Here is a 27,660-nt window from a genome sequence, read left to right as displayed (position 1 = left end):
GTATTAATTCTTTAAATGTCTGGTAGAATTCCCCTGGAAGCCATCTGGCCCTGGACTTTTGTTTGTTGGAAGATTTTTGATTACTGATTCATTTTCTTTGCTGGCTAAGGATCTGTTCAAATTTTCTTTTTTTCTGTTTTAGTTTTAGCAGTCTGTATGTTTCTAGGAATTTATCCGTTATTTCTTCTAGATTGCCCAGTTTGTTGGCATAGAATTTTTCATAATATTCTCTTATAATTGTTTGCATTTCTGTGATGGTCATTGTGATCTCCCTTCTCTCATTCATGATTTTATTTATTTCAGCCCTTTCAAATTGCTACAGAGCTTCAGCTCTAGTAGAAATACGTACAATCAGACACAGGCTTTCCTAACACATGAAAGACAGAACCATAGACAAAAACACCAAAATGGAGGAATTCCATTTTATCCATATTCAATTTTATTCATATCCATATTTTATCCATATCCAATTTATCCATAATGGATAAATCCTAGAAACATACAAACTGCTAAAACTAAAACAGGAAAAAAGAAAATTTGAACAGACCCTTAGTCAGGAAAGAAACTGAAGACCCGGTGCCTCAGTAGACCCGGTGCATGTGTGTGTGGATGGTTGTGTTTGTCTTCTGCGGGAGGGGCCCGCTACTGCTCAGACTCTCAATCACGCTTTATCTAGCAAAAAAAGGCACCTGAAGAGCACAATGGGGCATGGCTTGGTGCATGCAACTCAAGCCTTCACTGTGTGTGCTGTGCTGCTAGCTGAAGTCCCTCTGTGCTGACGGGAAGGGTGAAAAATGTCATCTTTGCACTCTCTTTCTTGGAGAGGGGAGTTTGTGCCTGCTGTTGTTCAGGAAGCCCTCACAGAAGAGTGAACAATCTCCCCTCTTTGCCCCAAGCTTGCATCAGATCCCTGCCTTCACCCTGTCTATGTCCTAGCCATCTGCCCAGTGTTCCTGTGTTTTATCTCAGGCACACAGCTGGGTTTAAAAACTCCATATTTAAGGACATGGTGTGGCAGGGACCCACACTGATCCTCTGGGGGAGGGTTTCATCACACTGCAGCTGATACTGGTTTGTCCCAGAAAAGCAGTCAAATGACCATGGAGGTGCTCAGATTTTCTGGTAAATTGTAGCAAAAAGTGGGAATCCAGGTTAGCTGCACTCAGCAGGCATCTCTGCCCCTATGCTAATGAACAGGGCAGATCAATGGTGCCTGCCATCTTTCTTGTCCCCTGAGAGGCTGTGCTGCCTCTCCCAAATGCACTCCAATGGTGTCTCCCAGTGTGACCTAGGAGATCCTCAGAGCAAGCCCTCTGCTGGCAGGCCTCTGCCCTCCTTCTCCACAGGAGCACTGCTACCCTGAACAGGCTCAACCCTGGTAATGAAACTTCAGACTTTTGGCTCCATTGACTTGTAAAAATTCGTGATAATCAACCCTTCTTGCTTTCCCAGTCAGTGGTTTCAGGGAAGTGTTTTTCTTGTGAGATTCCCTTTGTGCTGCTCTCTCTCTCTTTCCCTCTCTACCATCTCCACGATTAGGACTCCCTCTGCTCTGCAGCACCCATGAATCTTTTCTCCCCCAAAACACATCTCTGCACCTCCTAACTTCCATGATGGGACCTCTTTTCTCCCTCTAGTTGTGCAGTTAGTTCTCTCAGTCCTCAGATCAATTTCCTGGGTGTTTAGAATGATGTGATAATTATCTAGCTGAGTTCAAGGGAGGAGGCAAGCATAAAGTCCTCCAATTACTCTGCCATCTGAACTCCTCCCTTTATTTGATATTTTTCTTGCCCTTATTGCTATAAACTTCTCTCTTAGAACAGTTTTTGCTATGTCTGAAAGTTTTGAACTGGCGTGTTTTCATATTCATTTGTTTCTATTTACTTTTTGATATCTTGTTTTATTTCTGGTTGACCCATTCATTGCTTAGTGACATGTTATTGAACCCCCATGTATTTGTCATCTTTCCAGATGTTTTCTTGTGGTTGATTTCTAGTTTCACAGTGTTGTGGTCAGAAAAGATGCACAGTATGATTTTGATCTTTTTGAATTTGTTGAGACTCGTCTTGTAGCCTAACACGTGATCTATTCTGGAGAATGTCCCAGGTGCACTTGAATGTGTATTCTGTTGTTTTAGGATGTAATATTCTGAACATATCCATTAAGTCCATTGGTCCCAGTGTTTCATTTAAAGTCGTCGTTTTCTTGTTGATTTTCTGTTTGGATGATCTGTCCATTGCTGTATGTGGGATGCTAAATTCCCCTACTATTATTGTATCATTATCAATGAGTTCCTCTATGTTTGTTATTAAATTGTATATGTATTTGGGTGCTCCCATGTTGGGCTCATAAATATTTATGATTGTTATATCTTCTTGTTGGAGTGTTCCCTTTATGGGAACATAGTGTCCTTCTTTGTCTCTTGACATAGTCTTTGTTTTAAAGTTTATTTTGTCCTATATATTGTATTGCTACCATAGCTTTCTTTTCACATCCATTTGCATGTTCAATGTTTGTCTGTCCTCTCACTTTCAATTTGCAGGTGTCTTTAGGTCTGAAATGAATCTCTTGTAGGCAGCACACAGATGGGTCTTTTTTTCTTTATTCATTCTGTCACCTATATCTTTTGATTAGAGCATTTAGTCCATTTAAATTAAAAGTAATTATTGATAGATATTGGCATTTTATTACTTCTTTTGTCTTTGTTTTTGAGGATTTTGTCTGATGATTTCTTGTCTTTCTGTCTTTCATGGTTTGCTGGTTACCTTTAGGTATATATTCGGATTTCTTTCTCTTTATTTTTTACCTATGTATTAATGGTTTTTGATTTGTCATTACTTTTAGGTTTGTATATAATATCTTCTGCATATAGCAATCTATATTATATTCATGGTCATTTAAGTTTGAACCCGTTCTTACTCCTCTCCTCCCCATATTTTAGGTATATGGTGTCATATTTTTACATTCTTTATTTTATGAGTTCTTTGACCAATTTATGTTAAAGATTTATTTTTTTTTAGAGAAAGAAAGAGAGAGAGAAGGGGAGTGGAGGAGGGAGAGAGAGAGAATCCCAAGGAGACTCTGCACTGAGAGCAGAGCCTGACGTGGGGCTCGATCTTATGACTCTGAGATCATGACCTGAGCTGAAACCAAGAGTTGGATGCTTAACCAACTGAGCCACCCAGGTGCCCCTCCTTGACTGATTTTTTATGGAAATATTCATTTTTACTACTTTTTTGTTTCCTACCTTCATATGGTCATTTTTGGTCTTTTTTTTTTCCCCCACCCAGATTCCCCTTTAATACTTTTTGCAAGGCTTGTTTAGTGGTCATGAACTTCTTTTGTTTTTGTCTGGGAAACTCTTTCTGCTTCCGTTCTGAATGATAGCTTTGCTGGATAGAATATTCCTGGCTGTAGGTTTTTCCTGTTCAGCACTTTGACTATATCATCCCACTCTTTTCTGGCTTGGAAAGCTTCTGCTGAAAATACTGCTGATAGCCTTATGGTATATCTTTGTATGTAGCTTTCTTCTTTTGTCTTGCTGCTGCTAGTATTTTTTTAATCAGTATGCTTTATCACTTTAATTACAATATGCTTTGTTGTTGGTCTACTTTTGTTGATTTTGTTGGGGGTTTTCTGTACCTCCTGGATCTGGATATCTGTTTTCTTCTCCAGATTAGGGAAGTTTTCAGCTATTATTTCTTAAAATAAATTCTCTGCCCATTTTCCTCTCTCTTCTTCTGGGACACCTATAATCTGAATGTTATTAAATTTGATGAAGTCATTAAGTCACTGAATTCTCAACGTCTATTCTAGTTTCGTATAATTCTTTTTTTTAACTTTTTTTTTCAACTTAATTAACTTCCATTACTGTCTTCTAGGTCATTAATTTGTTCCTTCACTTGTTCCAACCTGCTGTTCATTCCATCAACTGTGTTTCTCATTTCATTTATTGAGACTTTTATCTCTGCTATGTTATTTCTTATCTCTTTGTTAATGGTCTCGCTGATATCCTCCACTCTTTTCTTAGGCCCAGTGAGTATCCTTATGATTGTTGTTTTAAATTCTCCATCAGGCATGTTACTTATATCTGTTTTGCTTAGATCACCAGCCATGGCCTTGTCCTGTTCTTTCATCTGGCACAAATTCCTCTGTCCTCTCATGTTGTCTAAGTCTCTGTGCCTGTTTCTCTGTTAGGAATGTCAGCTAGGTCTCCTGTTCTTGCAGTTAAGGGCTTTATGAAGAAGAGGTCGTGTAATGCCCTGCAATTTAGTGTCTCCCTGTTCTTCAGGGCCTGGCACTTCTAGGAGTATCTCCAATGAGTGCTGCATGTGCTCTGCTGACCACTTTTATCCTTTATGCAGAAGCTCTCTTTGCCTGTTGCAGGCAGTGTTTGGTCCCTGGCCTGAATGTGGCAAATTTTAACTAGTTGTGTTCTGGTCTGCTTGTGAAACGAGACCTGTCATTGCCCCTAATGGAACTGAGGTCTTGCAAAACTCCTGGATCAGAAGAAGAGCTGTTGGCAGGGGTTTGGGCTGGTATTCTGGGGAAAGAGGCCCATTGTGCTGGGACTGAGGCTAGCATGAGTGGGAAGTGCATTTCTCCAGGAGCATAGGGAAGTGGAGCTTTGTATAAGCCAGTTATGTAGCAAGTATTGGTGCTGGTTCTGCAAGTGGCCTTGTTTTTATGCTGAGGGATGGGGGAGGGAAAAGGCACTTGCCAGTTCCTTTGTTCCTGGAAAGGTCTATCTGTTAATGGTGCCTCTCTGGAACATGCTCAGAGATGAGCAAATAACCTTCCCACAGTGTGCCCCAGGCATTCTTCTGATCAAAGTTTCCATTTTGTATGTCTGTGGGTTGTTTGTCCTGCCTTCTCTCCAAGAGCAGACCCAATGCATCTGGACTCTCCCAGAGCTAAACATGCTGACCATTAAAACTATAGGCTTTAAGCCTTGATGGTTGCAAGAACTCATGAAATTTAGGCCCTCTCACTTTCCAAGCCAATTGCTATGGAGATTCACTCACCATTCTCCTCAACCTTGGCTCACCCCTTGCCCCTGCCAATGGCCATGATCCATTTCTCTCTGAAGTTGAATCTCCGTACTTCCTACCTTCTTCAGTGTGACCTCTTCTTTACCTTTAGTTGTGGAGTTTGTTCTATCTGTCTTCAGATAGATTTCTGGGATATTTAGGATGATTTGATAGTTATCTAGTTGAGTTTGTGGGATAATGGAAGCCTAGGGTCCTCCCACACAGTGGCCATCTCCTGCAATCTCAAAATTAAAAACTTCTGTGCTGGAAATGATACAACAATAAAGTGAAATACCAACTACAAAATGGGAGAATGTATTTGGAAATCTTGTATCTCATATAGGATTTTTATTCAGAATATATAAAGAACACAAATTTATAATAAAAAGACAACCCAAATAAAATTGGAAAAGGCTTAAATAAACACATCTCCATAGAAGATATATAAATGGCCATAAGCCCATGAAAAGATGGTGAACATTCTAGGAAAATGAAAATCAAAACCACAATGAATACAACTTGACACTCATTAGAATCATCATAATAAAAAATATAGGCAACATGTGTTAGCATGTGAAGAAATCGAACTCTCCTTGGTGCTCTTTCTCCAGCACTGCTCCAACTCTGGTATCTCCTTTCCACTCTCGACCCAGTAATCAGACTTATAATTAGCTTTAGGCTGCCATATATATATATATATATATATATATATATATATATATATATATACATATATATATATATATATGTGTGTGTGTGTATATGTGTGTGTGTTTATATATTATATAATATGTATATATAATCTATGAGTCTATGCATCTATCTTATCTTTCTTGCCAAGAACTCCTGGGAGGCTCCCTCTTAACCCTTCTGCTGTCTCTAATCTATAGAATATCTTTCTTGTCAATGCCACGTCCTGAAGAGTCTAACCTTTTGACTGTTGTAAATTCTTTCCTCTGCCTCCTGGGTTCAGTGGAAATGCTGTACTTTGCCCTCAACTCCAATTTTCTGTGTTGAGATGAGAAAATTGTCTATAGGTAGAACTGGATTTTCATAAAATCTATGTCATGTTTTCCTTCCTTCAGATAAAGCTTGCATTTCCTATTGACCTCCAGAAATCATTTCCTTTGTGTGTTTTGTCCTATTTTATCATTTTATTATACAGGACTAGCTTGGCACCATTTAATGGAAACATTTTATCTTGACCAAAGTGGAAGCTTTATTTTACTTCCTTAGAAAAATGGATATTGCTCATACAATCCAGTAACGATTAGTCCAGTTTCTTAAATCGGCCTCTGGAGTAATTATGCACATAAGGAAGCTCCACTTCCAATATGATATAATTTTTAGTTGAGTTGAATTGATGGAGAGTTGATCTTCTCTGATGGATGAGGCAAGGAAGGAGAACTTTAAAAGTATTGAGTTCTACCATAGCTTAAGCCTGCTACATATTTGCTTAATTTCAATATTTTTGCATATATTTGCCAATCTTCTATAATTTATAAAACATCATGAGTCACTTTTTTTGGATAAAACACTTCTTATAATTGGATTGTGTGTGCATTTAAAGTTAATGAATTTTTGTTTTGGGGGCGTTAAATTCATTTGTATTTAATATCCTCGTAGTTGTTTTGGTGGTAATTCTGATTCCTTAATTTAGTTCATTGTATTTTAGTCATCTGGTTTACTTCTTTTGACTAATGGAATTGAGATTTCATTCATTTTCCCAATTTCCCATAATGCCTTCATAACACTTAGGGGAATATCTATTTTCTAATTAATATACTCGAAATTAGAACAATATCACCTTATGCAGGTACTATGGAAATTTAACCTAGTTTACTATTGTTTTTGAAAGAGTGAAATAGGCAAAGGGGATTAAAGTACACTTGATGAGCATTAACGTATAGAATTGTTGAATTGTTGTACACTTGAAAGTAATGTAGCACTGTAGATATACTTTGATAAAAAGGAAATTAAAATAAAATTTAAAAAGAACAAAAATTTTTAAAAATAAAAATGCCAGTTATGCAAAAACATTAGTTTTAATAATTTTTTTCTTTTTACTCTATTTTTTAAATTTAAATTCAATTAACATATAGTGTATTATTAGTTTCAGAGGTGAGTTCAGTGATTCATCAGTTATATATAACACTCAGTGCCCATTTCATCACGTGCCCTCCATAATGCCTATCACTCTATTTCCCCATCCCCCCACCTCTATCCCCTCCAGCAACCCTCAGTTTGTTTCCTATGGTTAAGGGTCTCCTATGGTTTGTCTCCCTCTATGATTATGCCTTGTTTTATTTTTCCTTTCTTCTTCAATGCTTCTCTGTTTTGTTTCATAAATTCCACATATGAGGGAAACCATATGATAATTGTCTTTCTCTGATTGGCTTCTTTTCCCTACCATCATAACCTATAGTTCTATAGTTCCATCCATGTCTTTGCAAATGGCAAGATTTCATTTTTTTGATGGCTGAGTGATATTCCATTATATATATATATATATATATATATATATATATATATATATATATATAATCATATATCATAGCTTCTGTATCCATTTATCTGTAGATGGACATCTGGGCTCTTTCCATAGTTTGGCTATTGTGGACATTGTGGCTATAAACATTGGGGTTCAGGTAACCCTTCGAATCACTACATTTGTATCTTGGGTATATACTTGGTAGTGCAATTGCTGGGTCATAGGGTAGCTCTATTTTCAACTTTTTGAAGAACCTCCATACTGTTTTGGAGAGTGGCTATACCACCATGCATTCCCACCAGCAGTGTAAGGGGGTTCCACATTCTCCCCCTCCTCGTCAATATTTGTTATTTCCTGACTTGTTAATTTAAGCTGTTCTGACTGGCATGAGATAATGTCTCCTTGTGATTTTGATTTGTATTTCCCTGATGTCTAGCTATGTTGAACATTATTTCATGTGTATGTTGGCCACTTGTATGTCTTCTTTGGAGAAATGTCTGTTCATGTCTTCTGCCCATTTCTTGACTGGATTATTTGCTTTTGGGGTATTGAGTTTGATAAGTTCTTGATAGATTTTGGATGTTAACCATTTATCTAATAAAATATTACAAAATTCTTCTCCCATTCTGTAGGTTGTCTTTTGGTTTTGCTGAATGTTTCCTATGCTGTGCAAAAGCTTTTTATCTTGACAAAGTCCCAATGGCTCATTTTTGCCTTTGTTTCCCTTGCCTTTGGAGTCATGTTTACCCAGATGTTGCTGTAGCCAAGGTCAAAGAGGTTGCCGCCTGTGTTCTCTTCTAGGATTTTGATGGATTACTGTCTCACATTTACATCTTTCATCCATGTTGAGTCTATTTTTCTGTACGGTGTAAGAAATGGTCCAGTTTCATTCTTCTGCATGTGGCCTTCCAATTTTCCCAACACCATTTATTGCAGAGACTGTCTTTTTTCCATTGGATAGTCTTTCCTGCTTTGTCAAACATTAGTTGAGCATAGAGTTGAAGGTCTATTTCTGGGTTCTGTATTCTGTTCCATTGGTCTATATGTCTATTTTTGTGCCAGTACCATACCGTCTTGATGATTACAGCTTTTTAACATAGCTTGAAATCTGGAATTGTGATGCCACCAGCTGTGGTTTTCTTTTTCAATTTTCTTTTGGCTATTTGGGGTCTTTTCTGTTTCCATATTAATTTTAAGATTATTTGTTCCCTCTCTGAGAAAAATGTTAATGGTATTTTGATAAGGATTGCACTGAATGTGTTGATTGCTCTAGGTAGCATAGATTTCAACAATTATTTGTTTTACCAATCCATGAGCATGAAATATTTTTCCATTTCTTTTGTCTTCCTCAATTTCTTTCATGAGTGTTCTAAAGTTTTCTGAGTACAGATCCTTTGCCTCTTTGGTAAGGTTTATTCCTAGGTATCTTATGGTTTTCGGTGCAATTGTAAACGGGATCTAGTCCTTAACTTCTCTTTCTTCTATCTCATTGTTTGTGTATAGAAATGCAACTGATTTCTGTGCATCGATTTTATATCTTGCCACTTTGCCAAATTCCTTTATGAGTTCTAACAATTTTCAGTTGGAGCCTTTTGGTTTTTTCACACAGAGTATCATGTCATCTGTGAAGACTGAGTGTTTGATCTCTTCTTTGCTTATTTGATGCCTTTTATTTCTTTTTGCTCTCTGCTGAGGCTAGAATTTCTATTACTATGTTGAACAACAGTGGTAAGAGTGGACATCCCTGTTGTGTTCCTGACGTTAGGGTAAAAGCTCTCAGTTTTCTCTGTGAGAATGTTATTTGCCTTGAGCTTTTCTTCCTTTTTTAAAAAATTATATTTATTTATTTGACAGAGATAGAGATAGTCAGTGAGAGAGGGAACACAAGCAGGGGGAGTGGAAGACGAAGAAGCAGGCTTCCAGCGAAGGAGCCTGATGTGGGGCTCGATCCCAGAACACCGGGATCACACCCTGAGCCAAAGGCACACGCCTAATGACTGAGCCACCCAGGCACCCCTGCCATGTGCTTTTCATATATGCCTTTTTTGATATATTCCTTCTCCACCTACACTGTGCAGACGTTTAATCAAGAATGGATGCTGTAATTTGTCACATGCTTTTTCTGCATCTATTGAGAGGATCATATAGTTCTTGTCCTTTCTTTTATTAATGTAGAGTGTCATGTTGATTGATTTGCAGCTGTTGGACCACCCTTGAAGCCAAGGAATAAATTCCACTTAGTCATGGTGAATAATCCTTTTAATGTACTGTTGGATCCTATTGGCTAGTATTTTGGTGAAAATTTTTGCATCCATATTCATTAAGAATATTGAACTGTAGGGGCGCCTGGGTGGCACAGCGGTTAAGCGTCTGCCTTCGGCTCAGGGCGTGATCCCGGCGTTACCGGATCGAGCCCCACGTCGGGCTCCTCCACTATGAGCCTGCTTCTTCCTCTCCCACTCCCCCTGCTTGTGTTCCCTCTCTCGCTGGCTGTCTCTATCTCTGTCAAATAAATAAATAAATCTTTAAAAAAAAAAAAGAATATTGAACTGTAATTCTCCTTTTTGATGGGGCCTTTGTCTGGTTTTGGGATCAAAGTAATGCCAGCCTCATAGAGTTTAGAAGCTTTCCTTCCATTTCTATTTTTTGAAACAGCTTTAGAAGACTAGGTATTAATTTTTCCTTAAATGTTTGGTAGAATATTCCTGAGAAGCCTTTCTGGCCCTGGACTCTAGTTTTGGTTTTGTTTGTTTGTTTGTTTTGTTTTGTGAGTGTGGGGGGGTGTTTTGTGTGTGTGTGTGTGTGTGTGTGTGTTGCGATTTTTGATTACTGCTTCAATTTCCTTGCTGGTTATGGGTCTATTCAGGTTTTGTATTTCTTCCTGGTTCAGTTTTGGTAGTTCATACATCTCTAGGAATGCATTCATCTCTTCCAGATTGTCTAATTTGTTGACGTATAGTTGCTCATTATATATTCTTATAATTGTTTGTATTTCTTTGTTGTTGGTTGTGATCTCTCCCCTTTTACTTATGATTTTACTTATTTGGGTTCTTTCTCTTTTCTTTTTGATAAGTCTGGCCAGGGGTTTATCAATTTTATTAATTCTTTCAATTAACCAGCTCTTGGTTTCATTGATCTGTTCTACTGTTCTATTGGTTTCTAGTTCATGAATTTCTGCTCTAATCTTTACTAATTCTCTTCTCCTGCTGGGTTTAGGCTTTATTTGCTGCTCTTCCTCCAACCCCATTAGGTGTAAAGTTAGCTTGTGTATTTGAGACCTTGAGAAAGGCTTGCATTGTTATATACTTCCCTCTGAAGACTGCCTTTGCTGCATCCCAAGGTTTGGAACAGTTGTGTTTTCATTTTCACTTGTTTCCATGAATTTTTAAAAATTCTTCTTTAACTTCCTGGTTGACCCATTCATTCTTTATTTGGATGCTCTTTAGACACCGTGTATTTGAGTTCTTTCCACCTTTCCTCTTGTGATTGAGTTCAAGTTTCAAAGACTTGTAGTCTGAAAGCATTCAAGGAATAATCTTAGTCTTTTGGTACTGGTTGAGACCTGATTTGTGACACAGTTTGTGTCTGGATAAAGTTGTGTCTGGAGACAGTTTGCATCTGGAAAAGACACAGTTTGTGTCTATTCCGGAGAAAGTTCCATGTGCACTTGCGAAGAATGTATATTCTGTAGCTTCAGGATGGAATACTCTGAATATATATGTGAAGTCCATCTGCTCTGGTATGTCATCCCACGCCCTTGTTTCCTTGTTAATCTCTGCTTGGATGGTCTGCCCTTTGCTGTGAGTGGGGAGTTAAAGTCCCCTACTATTATTTTATTATTATCAATGTGTTTCTTTAATTTTGTTATTAATTGGTTTGTATAATTGGCTGCTGCCAAGTTATGGGGCATAAATATTTACAATTGTTAGATCTTCTTGTTGGATAAACTCTTTAAGTATGATATAGTGTCCCTCTTCATCTCTTATTTCAGTCTTTGGTTTAAAATATAATTTTTCTGATATAAGGATTGCCACCCCAGCTTTCTTTTGATGTCCATTAGCATAATAAATGGTTCTCCAACCCCTCACTGTCAATCTGGAGGTGTCTTTGAGTCTAAATGAGTGTCTTTTAGACACCATATTGATGGATCTTGCTATTTTATCTAATCTGATACCCTGTGTCTTTGGATTGGAACATTTAGCCCATTTACATTCAGAGGAAAGTTGAAAGATATAAATTTAGTGCCATTTGTATTACCTGTAAAGTCACTGTTTCTGTATATTGTCTCTGTTCCTTTCTCTTCAATTTACTTTTGGGATCCCTTTGCCTAAAGGATCCATGCCACCTGAGCACCCTCCATGCTCCTGTGGTGCAGAGAGGGTCTCACCATGGTTCTGCTACTTGCCATGTCCCTGCTTGGATTGCAGTCACCTGATCATGCTGCAGTTCAAGGTTTATGGCAACACTGACGTGAAAGCCCACTCCTGCCTGGGCTTGCTAATTGCAGCCAGCTTCCAGTGTTGATGCAGGGAACTCTGCTGCACTTAAAATCCCTTGTTCTTTCTGTGAACCCAGGGATCCTGAGACCATACTGTCCCACCTAGGATTGTGTTCTGCTTTGCCACCTGAGCACCTTTCAGGAAGGATGTTCCTCACTGGTGCAGACTTGTTAAAGTTCTGATTTTGCACACCACTGCTATATCACTTTCTGGCAGCCAGCTGATTGAGGCTCCCACCTCCTGCAGCTTCTCTTCCAGTATAATGCCTGGGATTCACTTCTCTGCACCTCCTACCTTGCAGAAAGTGCTCCCTTTTTCTATTTGTAGAATTGCAGCAATTCTTTTCTTAGATCTCTGGTTGATTTTACAGGTGTTCAGAATGATTTGATAGCTAACTAACTGAATTCCTGGGACCAGATGAAACTCGGGTCCCCTACTCCTCTGTCATCTTCCTCCCACCCTAGAGTCCCTCTTTTACACCTACTCTATTTTTTAAATGAAAAACTGATTAAAGAATAATATCAGTTTAATATAGTTTAAGTAGCAGTTCATAAAAGGGAATATCATAGAAAAATAGAATATAACACATAAAGATTAAATATACATATAATGATTATAAATTTATATTAATTATATATCGAGTTGACAAATATATAATGTTCTTTGGGGTATAGTCACAGAATATTGGAACATTTTTAATTTTTTAGATTTTAAAAAATTTTTGTTTATTTTTTGAAAACTTTTTAAAACATAAGTTTATTCTATGACTGTATTATTTGAATCACAAATTTTTACATTTCAAGTTAAACTAATAAGCTTTGAATATCATTTTTGATGAATTTAAAATGTACTTTCATGTTTTCAGCTAAAGGTGAAAGCTTTCTTAGAAAACGATATGCTGCTCCTCAAAAAAATGGCCTCTTGATCAGTTTCTACATTTTTCTACCCATCCTTATTTTAACTGCCATCATCGCTCTTAAATGGGATAAAATAAGATTTTGGAACAGAGAGGGAACAATAAGTGGAGAGTAAGTAAATTTATTATTTTTAAAATTAATATTAAAATCCAATTGATGAAGAACTAAAATGTAATTCAGAATATTGTAAGCAGGACTTAACAGTGATGAGTTTGGATCTTGGATGAATTGGGTTACTATTTAGAAATATTGAGTCTTGATATATACTATTTTTTTTCAGATTTCATGTAGAAGTTATCTTTCTTGTTCTTATACGTCCAGAAATAACTGAAATTAATTAGTAAATTCACAGTGCCTTTCAAACTGAAAGCCATGCTGGGTGCAATTGCATCAGCAGGCTCTGTCTACCACCTAAGCAACCTCATTTTTTTTTTTTTTTGCATTCACATTCAGTTGTACTATGGAGATTAATAGAGATAAGGAAACAAATTTTGTGAATAGAATATGTAGAAGGTGAGAAAAATGTTAAAAAAAAAACCCTCATATGATACAAAGGGAGAATACAGATAGGACAATGCCCATTTTACACTTAATTAACATTGCTCATATGTTTCTAAAATTAGAATTAAGCTACTTAAAATGGGCACCACAAAAAGTCTAGTTATCATCTGTCTCCATAGATAGTTACAAAATTTTATTTTCTTGTGATGAGGACTTTTAAAATCTATTGTCTTAGCAAGTTTCAAATATGCAGTGTTTTAGTATTAATTATACTGACCATGTTATACATTATATACTCATTACTTAATTGTTTTATAACTGGAAGTTTGTATCTTTGACCTCCTTCATTAATTTCACTCACCCCACAACCCCACCTCTGGTAACCATCAACTTATTCTCTGTATCTATGAGCTTATTTTTGTTTTAAAAAAATTTAGAGGGGTGCCTAAGTGGCTCATCAGTTGAGGGTCTGCCTTCTGCTCAGGTCATGATCCCAGGGTCCTGGGATCGAGCCCCACATTGGGCTCCCTGCTTGGCAGGGAGCCTGCTTCTCCCTCTGCCTGTTCCCCCCTGCTTGTGTTCTCCCTCTCTGTCAAATGAATAAATAAAATCTTAAAAAATATTAGATCCCACACATAAGTGAGATAATATGCTAGTTGTCTTTCTTTATCTAACTCATTTCACTTAAATACAGCTTTTTTTTTTTTTTACCATATCACCATACAAGTCACAATTTTGCTTAGTCAGGGATATTTAGGGAAAAGAGAATGTGGAAGTAAGGATAAATAAATGGGTCTCATTTTCTATGCTAAAGGAAAATCTCTCTGTTTCTCACTTGTGCAAATAAAGATAACGTAATGAAATAAAGCTTCCATCAAGAAAACTCTCAAGAACGTGGACTTAAGAGGAACATACCTCAACATAAAAAAGACCATATCTGAAAAACCCATAGCTAACATCATACTTAAAGATGTTCCTCTCAAAGAGAAAACTCTTCCTTGCAGATCAGGAACAAGACAAGGATGTCTACTCTTGCCACTCTTTTCAACATAGTAATGAAAGTCTTAGCCATAGCAATTAGGAAACAGAAAGAAATAAAAATTGGTAAGGAAGAAGTAAAACTGTCACTATTTGTAGATGACAGGATAGTTTGCATAGGAAAATGTAAAGACTCCACTGTTAGAACTAATAAATGAATTCAGCATGTTGAAATATACAAAATTAATACACGGAAATCAGTTGTGGTTCTATACACTCCCAATGAAGTATCAGAGAAGTCAAGAAAACTATTCCATATACAATTGGAACAAAAAGAATAAAATACCTAGGAATAAACTTAACCAATGAAGCAAGAGACCTTTACTCAGAAAACGATAAGACATTGATGAAAGAAATTGAAGATGACACAAATAGAAAGATACTTCATGCTCAGGGATTGGAAGAATTAATATTGTTAATATTAATTATATTGTTAGTATCCATACTACCTAAAACTGTCTACAGATTAAATATAATCTCCCTCAAACTACCAGTGGCATTTTTTGCAGAACTAGAACAAATAATCCTAAAGTTTTTATAGAACCACAAAAGACCCCAAAGAGTCACAGCAATCTTGAAAAAGAACAAAGCTAGAGGTATTCAAGATTTCAAGATATAAGTACAAAGTTGTAGTAATCAAAAGAGTATGGTCCTGGCACCAAAATAGACACATCAATCAATGGAAGAGACCCAGAAATGGACCCAAAACTATATGGTCAATTAATTTGTGACAAAGGAGGCAAGAACATGCAATGAGAAAAAGACAGTCGCTTCAATAAATGATGCTGGGGAAACTGGACAGCTACATGCAAATAAAATAAAATAAATAAAATATAATATAAAATAAAATAAATAAAATAAAATAAAATGACCACTTCTTTACACCATACACAAAAATAAATTCAAAATGGATGAAAGACCTAAATGTGAGACCTGAAACAATAAAAATCCTACAAGAAAACACAGGCAGTAATTTCTTTGACATTGGTGGTAGAAACATTTTTCTAGATATGTCTCCTCAGACAAAAGAGTTAAAAGCAAAAATAAAATATTAGGACTACACCAAAATAAACTTATGCACAGTGAAGTAAGCCATGAAGAAAACAAAAAGGAAATCTGCATGTGAGAAGAGATTTGCAAATGTTATGTTAGATAAGGGGTTAATATCTAAAGTATATAAAGAATTTATACAATTCAACACCAAAAACCCCCATAAATAATCTGATTTAAATTTGGGCAAGGGACCTGAATAGACATTTTTCCAAAGAAGATATACAAATAGGAAACAGACACGTGAAAAGATGCTCAACATCACTAATCATTAGGGAAATGCAACTCAAAACCACAGTGAGATATGAACTTACACCTGTCATAATGGCTAGAATCCAAAAAACAAGAAATAACAAGTGTTGGCAAAGATGTGAAGGAAAACGAAACAAAACAAAAATTTTGTGCACTGGTGGTGGGAATGTAAATTGGTGCAGCTATTGTGGAAAACAGTATGGAGGTTTCTCAAAAATTTTTAAAATGCCTGGAGAGTATTATGCTAAATGAAATAAGTCAGACTGAGACAGACAAAAACCATATGATTCCATTTATGAATGGAAAAAATAATGAATAAACACTCAGAAAGCAGAATCAGATCTATAAATGTAGAGAACAAATTGCTGGTTGTCAGAGGGGAGTGTGGTGGAGGGTTAGGTAAAATGGATGAAAAGGAGAGGAAGATGTAGGTTTCTAGTAATGAAATGAATAAGACGAGGCAATAAAAGGTACAGCATAGAGAATACAGCAAATGGCATTGTAATAGTGCTATAATTGGACACGTGGTAGGTACACTTGTGGTGAATATAGCATAATGCATAAACTTGTCAAATAATTAAGCTGTATACCTAAAACTAGTATAACATTGTGCATCAACTATACACAAAACAAAAAATAAAATTACAATGTTTTCTAACTCTAAAGTAATGCCATTTCTTTTTTACAGATTTGTATCAGAAGACGGCAGTAGTAACAGCAACCAGTCATCAAGTTAAAGGTAAATTGAGGAATCAAAATGAAAATGATATAATTCATAAAGTAGTTTAAAAATTTTAACAATACCTTAGTGTAAAAATGCTATTATTCCATATTCCATCATCTTGATTCCTATTTATCAATATCATATACTAAGACAAAGAGTAAAACAAAGAATTTGATAATTTTGTTTTACATTAATTTACAAATATTTAATGTTAGCTAAAATTAGCCAGAGATTTATTAACCAACAGAAAAATTATGATAAGAAATGACTTTAAAGAGATTCTAAATACGTTCCTAAAGTATTTATGAACAATCGTGCATCCTGCTTCCACATTTAAGTTTCTAATTTGGTAGATTTACACAGATTAAACTCACAACATTTAATTTCTTCCTCACTAAGCCTCCATGGTTATGGTTATCCTTATTTTTGAAATGAGGCAACAGACATAAAAAACTTAAAAAATTATCTGTGTGTACAAAATTTTACTAAGTCTTGGAACTGGAATTTCATTTAAAACAAACACATTCCAGGGTTTAACTCTTTGTTGTTGTTTTGTTTTTTCTTTCTTTTTATTTAAATACAATTAGGCCACATATAGTACATCATTAGTTTCAGATGTAGTGTTCAATGATTCATCAGTTGAACATAACAGCCAGTGCTCATCACATCATGTACCTTCCTTAATGCTCAGTCCCCCATTACCCCACCCACCTCCCCTCCAGCAACCCTCCGTATGCTTCCATAGTTAAGAGTCTCTCGTGGTTTGTCTCTCTCTCTGATTTCTTCCCAGTCTTCCCTCCATTCCCTTATGATCCTCTGTGCTCTCTCTTATATTCCACATATGAGTGAAACCATATGATAATTTCTTTCTCTGATTGAGTTATTTCACTTAGCATAATTAAATACTTATCTGTAAAAATTCTGTGCTATAGCCTCTTCTCCCTCCTGGTCCCTAACTTCCTGCCCTTACTCCTCACCCCCAAAACTTTCCACATTGGCTCCCTCAATTCTCTCTCCTCAACGCCTGTTCTTTCTTTTTTTCTTTTTTCTTAAAATTTTTTATTATATTAGTCACCATCATTACTTTTTGATGTAGTGTTCCCTGATTCATTGTTTGCATATAACACCCAGTGCTCCATGCAATATGTGCCCTCCTTAATACCCATCACTGGCCTATACCAATCCTCCACTCCCCTCCCCTCTGAAGCCCAGTTTGTTTCCCAGAGTCCATAGTCTCTCGTGGTTCATTCCCCCTTCTGTTTACCCCCCCTTAATTCCTCCCTTCCTTCTCCTACCAATCTTCCTGCTATTCCTTATGTTCCATAAATGAATGAAACCATAAGATAATTGTCTTTCTCTGCTTGGCTTATTTCACTTGACATAATCTCCTCCAGTCCCGTCCATGTTGCTGCAAATGTTGGGTAATTGTTCTTTCTGATGGCTGAGTAATATTCCATTGTATATATGGACCATATCTTCTTTCTCCATTCATTTGTTGAAGGGCATCTTGACTCCTTCTACAGTTTAGCTCTTGTGGACAATGCAGCTATGAACATTGGGGTGCATATGGCCCTTCTCTTCAAAACTTCTGTGTCTTTGGTGTAAATACCCAGTAATGCAATTGCTGGGTCATAGGGTAGCTCTATTTTTAACATTTTCAGGGACCTCCACTCTCTTTTCCAAAGTGGCTGAACCAACTCACATTCCCACCAACAGTGTAAGAGGGATCCCCTTTCTCCACATGCTCTCCAACATTTGTTGTTTCTTGCCTTGTCCATTTTTGCCATTCTAACTGGAGTAAGGTCGTATCTCAATGTGGTTTTGATTTGAATATTCCCTGATGGCTAATGATTTTGAACATTTTTTCATGTGTCTGTTAGCCATTTATATGTAATCATTGGAAAAGTGTCTGTTCATATCTTCTGCCCATTTTTTTGATTTGATTATTTGTTTCTCATGTATTGAGTTTGAGAAGTTCTTTATAGATCTTGGATACCAGCCTTTAATCTGTAGTTTCATTTGCAAATATTTTCTCCCATTCCGCGGGTTGCCTCTTTGTTTTGATGACTGTTTCCTTCTCTGTGCAGAAACTTTTGATCTTGATGGAATCCCAAAAGTTCGTTTTTTCTTTTGTTTCTCTTGCCTTTGGAGACATGTCATGAAAGAAGTTGCTGTGGCCGACCGATGTCGAAGAGGTTACAGCCTATGTTCTCCTGTATGATTTTCATGGATTCCTGTCTCACATAGAGGTCTCATCCACTTCGAGTTTATTTTTGTGTATGGTGTGAGAGAGAGGTCAAGATTGATTCTTTTGTATATAGCTGTCCCATTTTCCCAGCACCATTTAAAGAAGAGACTGTCTTTTCCCACTGGATGTTTTTTCCTGCTTTGTCAAAGATTAGTTGCCCAAAGAGCCGAGGGTCCATTTCTGGGTTCTTGATTCTGTTTCATTTGACTACGTGTCTGTTTTTGTGCCAACACCATGTTGTCTTGGTGATCAGAGCTTTGTAGTATAGCTTGAAATCAGGCAACGTGATACCCCCAGCTTTGGTTTTCTTTTTCAACATGTACTTGGCAATTTGGGGTCTTTTATGGTTCCACACAAATTTCAGGATTGTTCTACTCTTTGAAAAATGTCATCGTTATTTTGATTGGGATGGCGTTGAAAGTGTAGATTGCTCTGGGTAGCATAGACATTGTAAATATGCTTGTTCCTCCGATCCATGAGCATGGAATGTTTTTCCATCTTTTAGTGTCTTCTTCAATGTCTTTCATCAGTGTTCTGTAGTTTCTAGAGTATAGACCCTTTACCTCTCTGGTTAAGTTTATTCCGAGATATCTTATGATTTTTGTTGCTATTGTAAATAGTATCTATACCCTAATTTCTTTTTCTTCAGTATCGTTGATCATGTATAGAAATACAACTGATTTCTGAGCATTGATTTTATATCCTGTCACATTACTGAATTGTTCTATGAGTTCTAGTAATTTGCGGTGGAGTCTTTTGGGTTTTCCATATAAAGTACCATGTCATCTGCGGAGAGAGAGCGTTTGACTTCTTCTTTGCCAGTTTGAATACATTTATTCTTTTTTGTTTTCTGATTGATGTTTCTAGGACTTCTAATACTTTGTTGAACAATAATGGTGACAGTGGGCATCCTTGTCATGTTCCCTATCATAAGAATGATATTTGCTGTAGGCTTTTCATAGATGGTTTTTTTTTTTAGATTTTATTTATTTATTTGACAGAGAGACAGCCAGCAAGAGAGGGAACACAGCATGGTAGTGGGAGAGGAAGAAGCAGGCTCCCAGTGGAGGAGCCCGATGTGGGACTCGATCCCGGAATGGTGGGATCACGCCCTGAGCTGAAGGCAGACCCTTAACGACTACGCTACCCAGGTGTCCCCATAGATGGTTTTTTTTAAATTGAGGAATGTTCCCTTTATCCCTACACTGAAGAGTTTTATTCAGGAAAGGATGCTGTATTTTGTCAAATGCTTTTTCTGCATCAATTGAAAGGATCATATAGTTCTTGTCTCTTCTCATATGAATGGGATCTATCACACTGATCGATTTGCAAATGTTGAACCACCCTTGCATCCCAGGGAAGAATCCCACTTGGTCATGATGGATAATCCTTTTAATGTACTATTGGATCCTATTAGCTAGGATCTTGTTGAGAATTCTGGTGTCCATATTCATCAGGGATATCGGTCTGTAATTCTCCTTTTTGATGGGTTCTTTGCCTGGGTTGGGGATCAAGGTACTACTGGCCTCATAGAATGAGTTTGGTAGTTGTCCTTCTGTTTCTATTTTTTGAAACAGCTTCAGGAGAATAGGTATTATTTCTTCTTTGAATGTTTGGTAGAATTCCCCAGGGAATCCATCAGGCCCTGGAGTCTTATTTTTTGGGAGGTTTTTGATCACTGCTCCAAACTCTTCATAATTCATCAGTCTGTTTAAATAATCAATTTCTTCCTGTTTCAGTCTTGGTAGTTTATAGGTTTCCAGGAAGGCATCCTTTCTTCCAGGTTGTTTAATTTATTGGCATAAAGCTGTTGATAAAAGTTTCTAATGATCCTTCCTATTTCATTGGTGTCAGTCATTATCTCTGTCCTTTCATTCATAATTTTATTAATTTGGGTCCTTTCTCTATTCTTTTGAATAAGTCTGGCCAGTGGCTTATGGATCTTATTTATTCTTTCAAAGAACCAGCTTCTAGTTCTGTTGATCTGTTCTACTGTGCTCCTGGTTTCTAATTCATTAAATCTGTGCTCTAATCTTGATCACCTGCCTTCTTGTGCGTGCGTTAGTTCTGTTCTTCTGTTCCAGCTCCAGCTTCTTGAGGTGAGAATATAAAAACTGCATTTTAGATTTCTCTATTCTTTTGAGTGAGGCTTGGATGGCTATGTGTTTTCCCCTTAGGACTGCCTTTGCAGTGTCCCATAGGTTTTAGACTGATGTGTTTTCATTTTCATTAGTTTCCATAAATTGATTTTGTTCTTCTTTAATTCCCTGGTTTACCCAATCATTCCTAAGCAGGATGGTTCTTAGTTTCCAAGTGCTTGAGCTTCTTCCAAATTTTTCCTTGTGATTGAGTTCCAGTTTCAAAGCATTGTGGTCTGAGAATATGCAGGGAATAATCTCAGTCTTTTGGTATCTTTGGAGACCTGTTTTGTGACCCAGTATGTGGTCTATTCTGAAGAAAGTTCCATGTGCATTCAAAAAGAATGAATACTCTGTTTTCTGGGCTGTAGAGTTCTATATATATCTATGAGGTCCATCTGGTCCAGTATGTCATTTAAAGCTCTTGTTTCATTGTTGATTTTCTGCTTAGGTGATCTGTCTATTGCTGAGAGTGGAGTGTTTAGGTTCCCTACTATTATTATATTATTATCTATATGTCTCTTTATTCTGGGTGAGAGTTGGCTTGTGTATCTAGCTCCTCCCCTGTCGGGGGCATAGATATTTATACTTGTTAGATCCTCTTGTTGGATACACCCTTGAGGAATAATATAGTGTCCTCCTGTATCTCTAACTACAGTCTTTAGCTTAAAATCTAATCTGTCTGGTATGAGAATTGCTACCCCAGCTTTCTTTTGAAGTCCGTTGGCATGAAAAATGGTTCTTTATCCCTTCACTTTCAGTCTGGATGTATCTTTAGGTTCAAAATGAGTCTCTTTAAGCAGCATATGGATGGGTCATGTCTTTTTATCCAATCTGCAACCCTGTGGCATTATGGGACCATTTAGGCCATTCACATTGAGAGTGATTATTGAGAGGTATAATTTAATGATGTCATGCTGCCTTGAAGTTTCTGTAGATTATAAATTTCTGTTGTGTATCACTCTTGGGTTTTTTAACTTTTAGAGAACCCCGCTTAATATTTCTTGTAGGGCCAGCTTGGTGGTCACATAGTCTTTCAGTTTCTGCCAGTTCTTGTCTCTCCATCCATTCTGAATGACACCCTTGCTGGATAAAGAATCCTTGGCTGCATGTTCTTCTCACTTAGTGCTCTGAATATGTCTTGCCAGTTTTTTCTGGCTTGCCAGGTCTTTGTAGACAGTGCTGATGTTATTCAGATGTTCCTCCCTCTATAGGTGAGGATTCCCTTCCCCCTGGCCCATTTCAAGATTTTTTCCTTGGATCTAAGATCTATTATGTGACATGGTATTGGTCTGTTCTCACTGATCGTGGGAGGTGTCCTCTCTGCCTCTTGGACACGAATGATTGTTTCCTTAACCAGATTAGGGAAGTTCTCAGCTACGATTGTTCAAATATCTATCTAGACCTCTCTCTTTCTCCACCCCTCGGGGATACCAATGATTCTGACATTGGAACGTTTCCTTGAGTCAGTAATCTCCCGTAATCACCATTCTTGAGATTGAATTTTTTTTCAGCCAAGTTCCCATTTTTTTCTTCTTTCTATCATTCCATCTGCCAATTCACTAATTCATCCTTCCTCCTCTTTTACCCTGGCTATCAGAGCATCCAGTTTAGACTGCATTTGATCCATAGCATTCTTAATTTCTGCCAGATTCACTCTCATTTCCACCCAGGGTTGAACTCTTAAGAACTTCACAATTTTGACTCATATAGCCTGATATATACATAGTGATGGAAAATGGAATTTGCATTTATTGAGGATCTAGTAGATGCAAGGCAAAATGATAAATGTGCTCCAGGTTAGAAAGAAAATTCTCTATTCTAAATTCTAATAGAAAATTCTAATAGAAAATTCTAAATTCTCTATTCTAAAAGGGGATAAAGTTGGCATTTGTATATATTCAGAATAGATAACCATAAATTGTCTGTATATGTACATATATACATTCATGTACCTATATATTCAAATTTATAAGTCATATACATAAAGAAATCCTAATATTTGACACATTTCACCTATCACTGGCAGTGAATGGAAAAACTAAGAATTCAACCATGAGTGAAATCAAGAGTTCATCCAGTTACTAATTTGCCATTCCTCCATACTTTACATCGATGGAGAGTTAAGTCAATGGATCTCTGTTTACCATCTGCCACCGAAGAAAACATTTCTAAATACTACCATTAATGTCAAATGGTCTTATTTGTCAGTATGTGTAAATGGGAGAGTTGGTGGTGAGGAAGGAACTAGATAGAGATTTTGAATATGATTGAGTGAGTGAGCCCTATTCAGCAAGGGATATGTAAACAAAGAGCTGGAGGAGGTGCAAGTATTTCCCCAGTTGAGATATTTGAAAGGAGGTACTTGACTTCCCAGGGTCAACTCATGGGAAGCTTTTATTTAAATGTAAAGGATACAGTGCAGCAAAGAGAGTGCAGGCAAGCAATGTGCACCACAGAGACACCTCATGCACAAGGCCTCAAGGTTCCTTATTTTAAATTTTAAACAGCCCATTACAGATCCCACTGCCATTGTCTTGGCAAAAAGTGAAACCAGGCAACCAGGTTTTCCCAGAGATAAAGATAGAGCTTTTCCATTCCAACTGTAAATCAATCTGTCTGATACAGGTGTAGAGCTGGCAGAGGTATCCACGCTTATATCTAGGCAACGGCTTTCCAAGCGCTTGGATGGTCCCATGAAAAAATGAGTCAGGAATGTTTGATGAATAAAAGTGATGTCAGTTTAGCTGGAGTAGAGTTAGCAAGAGGGCTGTGGTAGTGAGTAGGTCAGACAGTAAAACTCCTGTAGGCTGTGGGAAGTCTTGGGGGCCATCTGTGTTTTTTTCTCAGTAAAAGGGGGAAATCTCTGAAGAATTCATTTCAAGCATATGACTTCTACTTGAAAAGGCTGATTTGTTAAAAAAATTAAATAAAATAAAAAGCTGTTTTGTTGAAAATAGTCTGTATAATGGCAAGAGTAGAAGTGGAGAAACCAGCTAGCAGAGAAACTACTGCAATAATCTAGGAGGAAAGGGACGGTACCTGCCACCAGGGTAGTAAAGATGGTTTTAGAAGTAAATTTTGAAGGTGCCCAACAGAATGGATTGATAGTTTGAATATAAAGTGTAAGAAAAAGTGCTTAAATAATGTTTACTGATAAAGCAGTAAGATAATCAAGGTTAAATGTAAACCCAGACTTGTTTTCAAATTTGTGCTCTTAATACATTTTAAAATTTACATTAAAATTTATGAGCATTGTGATAGAAAATCTACACAGGTAATGGAGAGCCGAAAGGTCTTGTATGTCGTGAAAAGTAGTTTGTTTTCTCATCTGTGAGAAAGTATGTGTCATATAAAGTATTTTTAAAGTGGTAAGGAAAAGATTCAGCATGACATGGTTTTTTGTTTTTTGTTTTTAATTCTTAAATTTTTATTGGGATAAAGTAGGGAAAAAGTCAGTCAAACTCAGTAAGAACAACAGGCTAGTGAGACAGCTATGAGACTACGGAATACACAGAAATGCAGGATGAGGCAGGATTAAGTAAGAGGAAAAGAACAAGAAAGTTTTGGGAGATATAACAGAGGTAGACTCAATTGAAGGGGTGACTGGATGGCTGTATTTGAGTTAGAATACAAGAGAAGTACAAAGACTTAACCATTTCTGATACAATGGATGATGACACCTTTTACTAATGACATATTTTTTATCTGGGTCAGGACCAGCTTGTGTTGGAGTGATGACATGGAGGGGGTGAAGAATGAGTTTGGTTTTGAACATGTGTATGTATGTGGACACCTGTTGGATATGTACAGAGGTCTTCTGGAAATACTCTTCTTCTAAAGATAAAAATAGACAAGTTAATAGTTATTATTTATTTCTTCACATATTTGTATTGTTCTTTCCCTCTGTTTCCTTGCTGGTGATTTTCTTTCACCCACGTGAATTGTTGAAACTGTGTAAATGAAATGTGTGTGCATACCACTTTATAATATTGTCCTTTACTGGGAATTCACAGACAATTAACAAAAAGGAAAGCTGGGTTTAAGAATTTCATGGAGCACAGGCATAGACTGTGACACTATAAGCAGTGTTCTATAAGCTAATTACTTGCTACAGCAGTAGTTGCACGGTAAAATTAGGAGCTTTTATTAATGATTAAAATTTAACATTTCTTTTTTTCTCTATTTGTTTTACAACAGTGACTAAACGATGTCAAAAATCCATAGGTTGGAGAAAGACTGTTACCAAGACATTCACCATTAACTGACCTGTTTCAAGAATGAAAAAACAAAACTCTGCTAGACTCTCCTTTTGTTATGGCTTAAGGCTTTCAATTTCACAAACAAAATTAAATCCTGAGAGTGAAATATATAGGCCCGTGTCTATTGATTCTTCTACCTGCTGTGATCCTTTATGGGGAAAAGCAACATTGCCTCTTTTGAACCAAGGAAACTGGTTCAAAACATCCCAAGCTGTAAGCATTCCATTGTTCACTGCTGATGCCCACCCTCAGATGCCCAGGGCCATGCTAACTGCTCCCTTTGCAGGAAAAGACACCCACAGGTCACACCTTTCCAGTAGCTCATGGTTCTGTCCTCTATCCATTCCAGGCTTTGGGATATTGAGAGGAAGTGTTGCTAGGTAAGGTCAGCCCCAGAACCCTCAGGTAGTCACTAACATGATTCTATGTTCAGGAATTGCTTGAACTGAGTTCCTGGTCATAGATAACTGTTGTGTCTCCAGGTGATACTTCCTTGGCCTCGGGTAAACTGAGATCTAGGATATATCTTTGTCCTTTGGTGAACCCAGACTTGTTAGTCCTTTTTCACAGAGCTGAGCTTTTCTGGGTAAGAATTTCTTGCCCCAGTGCCTGCCTCCCTATCTCCCTGTTACTGAGATGAGTGCACTTCTGCATCCCTCAAGGCATTGTGGGATAAGGGAACCATCAACCTAGCTGGAGTCTAATGAGAACCTACAGAGTCTCCATCAATAAACAAAGATTCTTTGCTCCTGATTCAGGGGTGGGAGTACCTCACCACAGAAACCAAGAGATTCCTTTTCCAAATGTCCATCAACTGATGAATGGATAAATATTGTATGGATAGTGATCTATGCACAATGAATATGACTCAGCCATAAAAAAGAATGAAATCCTGACACCTCTACAAATTGGGTGAACCTTTGAAATCATTGTGCTAAGTGAATAAAGCCAGTCATAAAACCCATATGTTATTTGTTGGTATAAAATATCCAGAACAGGTGCATCTATAGAGACAAAGTTTAGAGATTGTGTAGGGCTGGGTTGTTTAGGAGGGGGCTAAGGAGCCAGGGATGAGGGGTGGTGATAGCACACATCTGTGAATATATGAAAAATCCTAAAATCATTCATCTATACACTTTAGTGGGTGAATTGTGTGAAAAAAATACACTATCAGGATGATTCTACCATACCTCAACCTCATTGCCGCTAACTTATTTTAGGTCATTATGATCACTGGCCTGCCTCATTTAATAAGAATTTCTGAGAATGCCAGTGTACTACTAGCAGGTCCAAGTTTTAAGCCTCACTGGAGTTTAACGTTGCACCTGTTCATACAATTCATCCTTGCAATAGGTTATACTGGGATAAAAGAAGGTATAGCTGAGAGATGGGTAGAAGTTGAGTTAGGTTTTGGGTATGTGTGGTTTAAGATTTCTCTTAGAACATTCAAAGACAGTTACATGCTCTTGTGCACCTGGGACACATTTCCTATTTGTCTTGCTGTCTTTCCCACATCTACAGCTTCCCTGCTAGTGCTTAGAGTAACTGTTAACAAAACACTTAGGTTTCCTTTGCCTTTCTCCAGCTGATTACAATCTAATACTGTAAGAATAGGCACACACGTGAAGAAATGTGCTTTTTGATGGTCTTATCCCAGATCAAGATCAATATTCTTGATTTTTCCTTATTTGCAAAGATAATAAATTAACTCTGTAGTAGCATTTAAATAGAAAATGTCTTGTACAAGTTGTTAACATTTCTATTTTCCCCTAACTCTTCCACCACACCAAATAAAACATGCCAGAAAACCATGACATGGAGAACCAAAATTACTAAGAACTTCACCAGAAAAGCAAATCATGCTCATTTACCTCTATGTCACTAATGAAGGGTTTAATCATGTAACTTTAGCCAGAACAAATAAGTTGTATGCAAAGGCAAAAGCTTGTTTCTGGTGCTTTCTCTTCCTCAACGGGTTTCCAGCCAGTTGGGAGCCCTACATGTGAGCCAGCATGAACTGAATGCAAATGTTGTCCTTACTCACAGGGCTGAGGACAGTATGGTGGACTCCTGAGTACTCCTACCTTCAAGCCTCATAGCTTTCCAATGGCCTTTAGCCCTGCCATGCTGGCTTTGCTTTGGCCCAGCCTAGTTCCTTTTCTTTGCACTGCTCTCTGAGCTTGGAAAACTGCAGACCCACCTGGGCAAGACTACTGGTGCCTCAACCTCCCCTTTTTATCTCCAGGTAGGGCCAGACTCTTCCTGGAGAGAGTTTCCTGTAGCTCTGGGAACCCTAGCTCTCCCTTTCTAATCCACTGCTGATTCCGTCTTCTCTATCTCCCTAACCCCCAGGCCAGGGCTGAGGATGTCAGCCAAGGTATCCACTCTCTGAATCAAGGGTCAAGGGTGAAGATTGCTGGGAAGATGGCAAGTGTGATGACTCTAATCTCACCTCATCCCACAGATACCACTAGATAAGACTAACATCAGTGTAACTAACCCAGAAAACA

General features: G+C 37.4%; 1 protein-coding gene across 1 annotated transcript in view; it reads left to right on the top strand.

Annotated features, from left to right (window-relative positions):
• The window catches only part of LOC148107619 (A disintegrin and metallopeptidase domain 3-like), a 118,568-nt gene extending 93,345 nt beyond the window's left edge, over positions 1-25,223 (top strand). The window contains exons 18-20 of the mRNA XM_087856317.1: positions 12,886-13,048; positions 16,467-16,517; positions 25,089-25,223. Of these exons, the coding sequence (XP_087712443.1) occupies positions 12,886-13,048; positions 16,467-16,515 (212 nt within the window). The 3' untranslated portion in view covers positions 16,516-16,517; positions 25,089-25,223. The remainder of the gene's footprint in view (positions 1-12,885; positions 13,049-16,466; positions 16,518-25,088) is intronic.
• The last annotated feature ends 2,437 nt before the right edge of the window (positions 25,224-27,660 follow it).

Source organism: Ursus americanus, chromosome 27, assembly GCF_024610735.1.
Source record: "Ursus americanus isolate L20-20 chromosome 27, mUrsAme1.1.p, whole genome shotgun sequence".
Taxonomy (NCBI): domain Eukaryota; kingdom Metazoa; phylum Chordata; class Mammalia; order Carnivora; family Ursidae; genus Ursus; species Ursus americanus.
The sequence above is the reverse complement of the archived record's forward strand: the minus strand, read 5'-3'. Positions and strand labels throughout refer to the sequence as shown.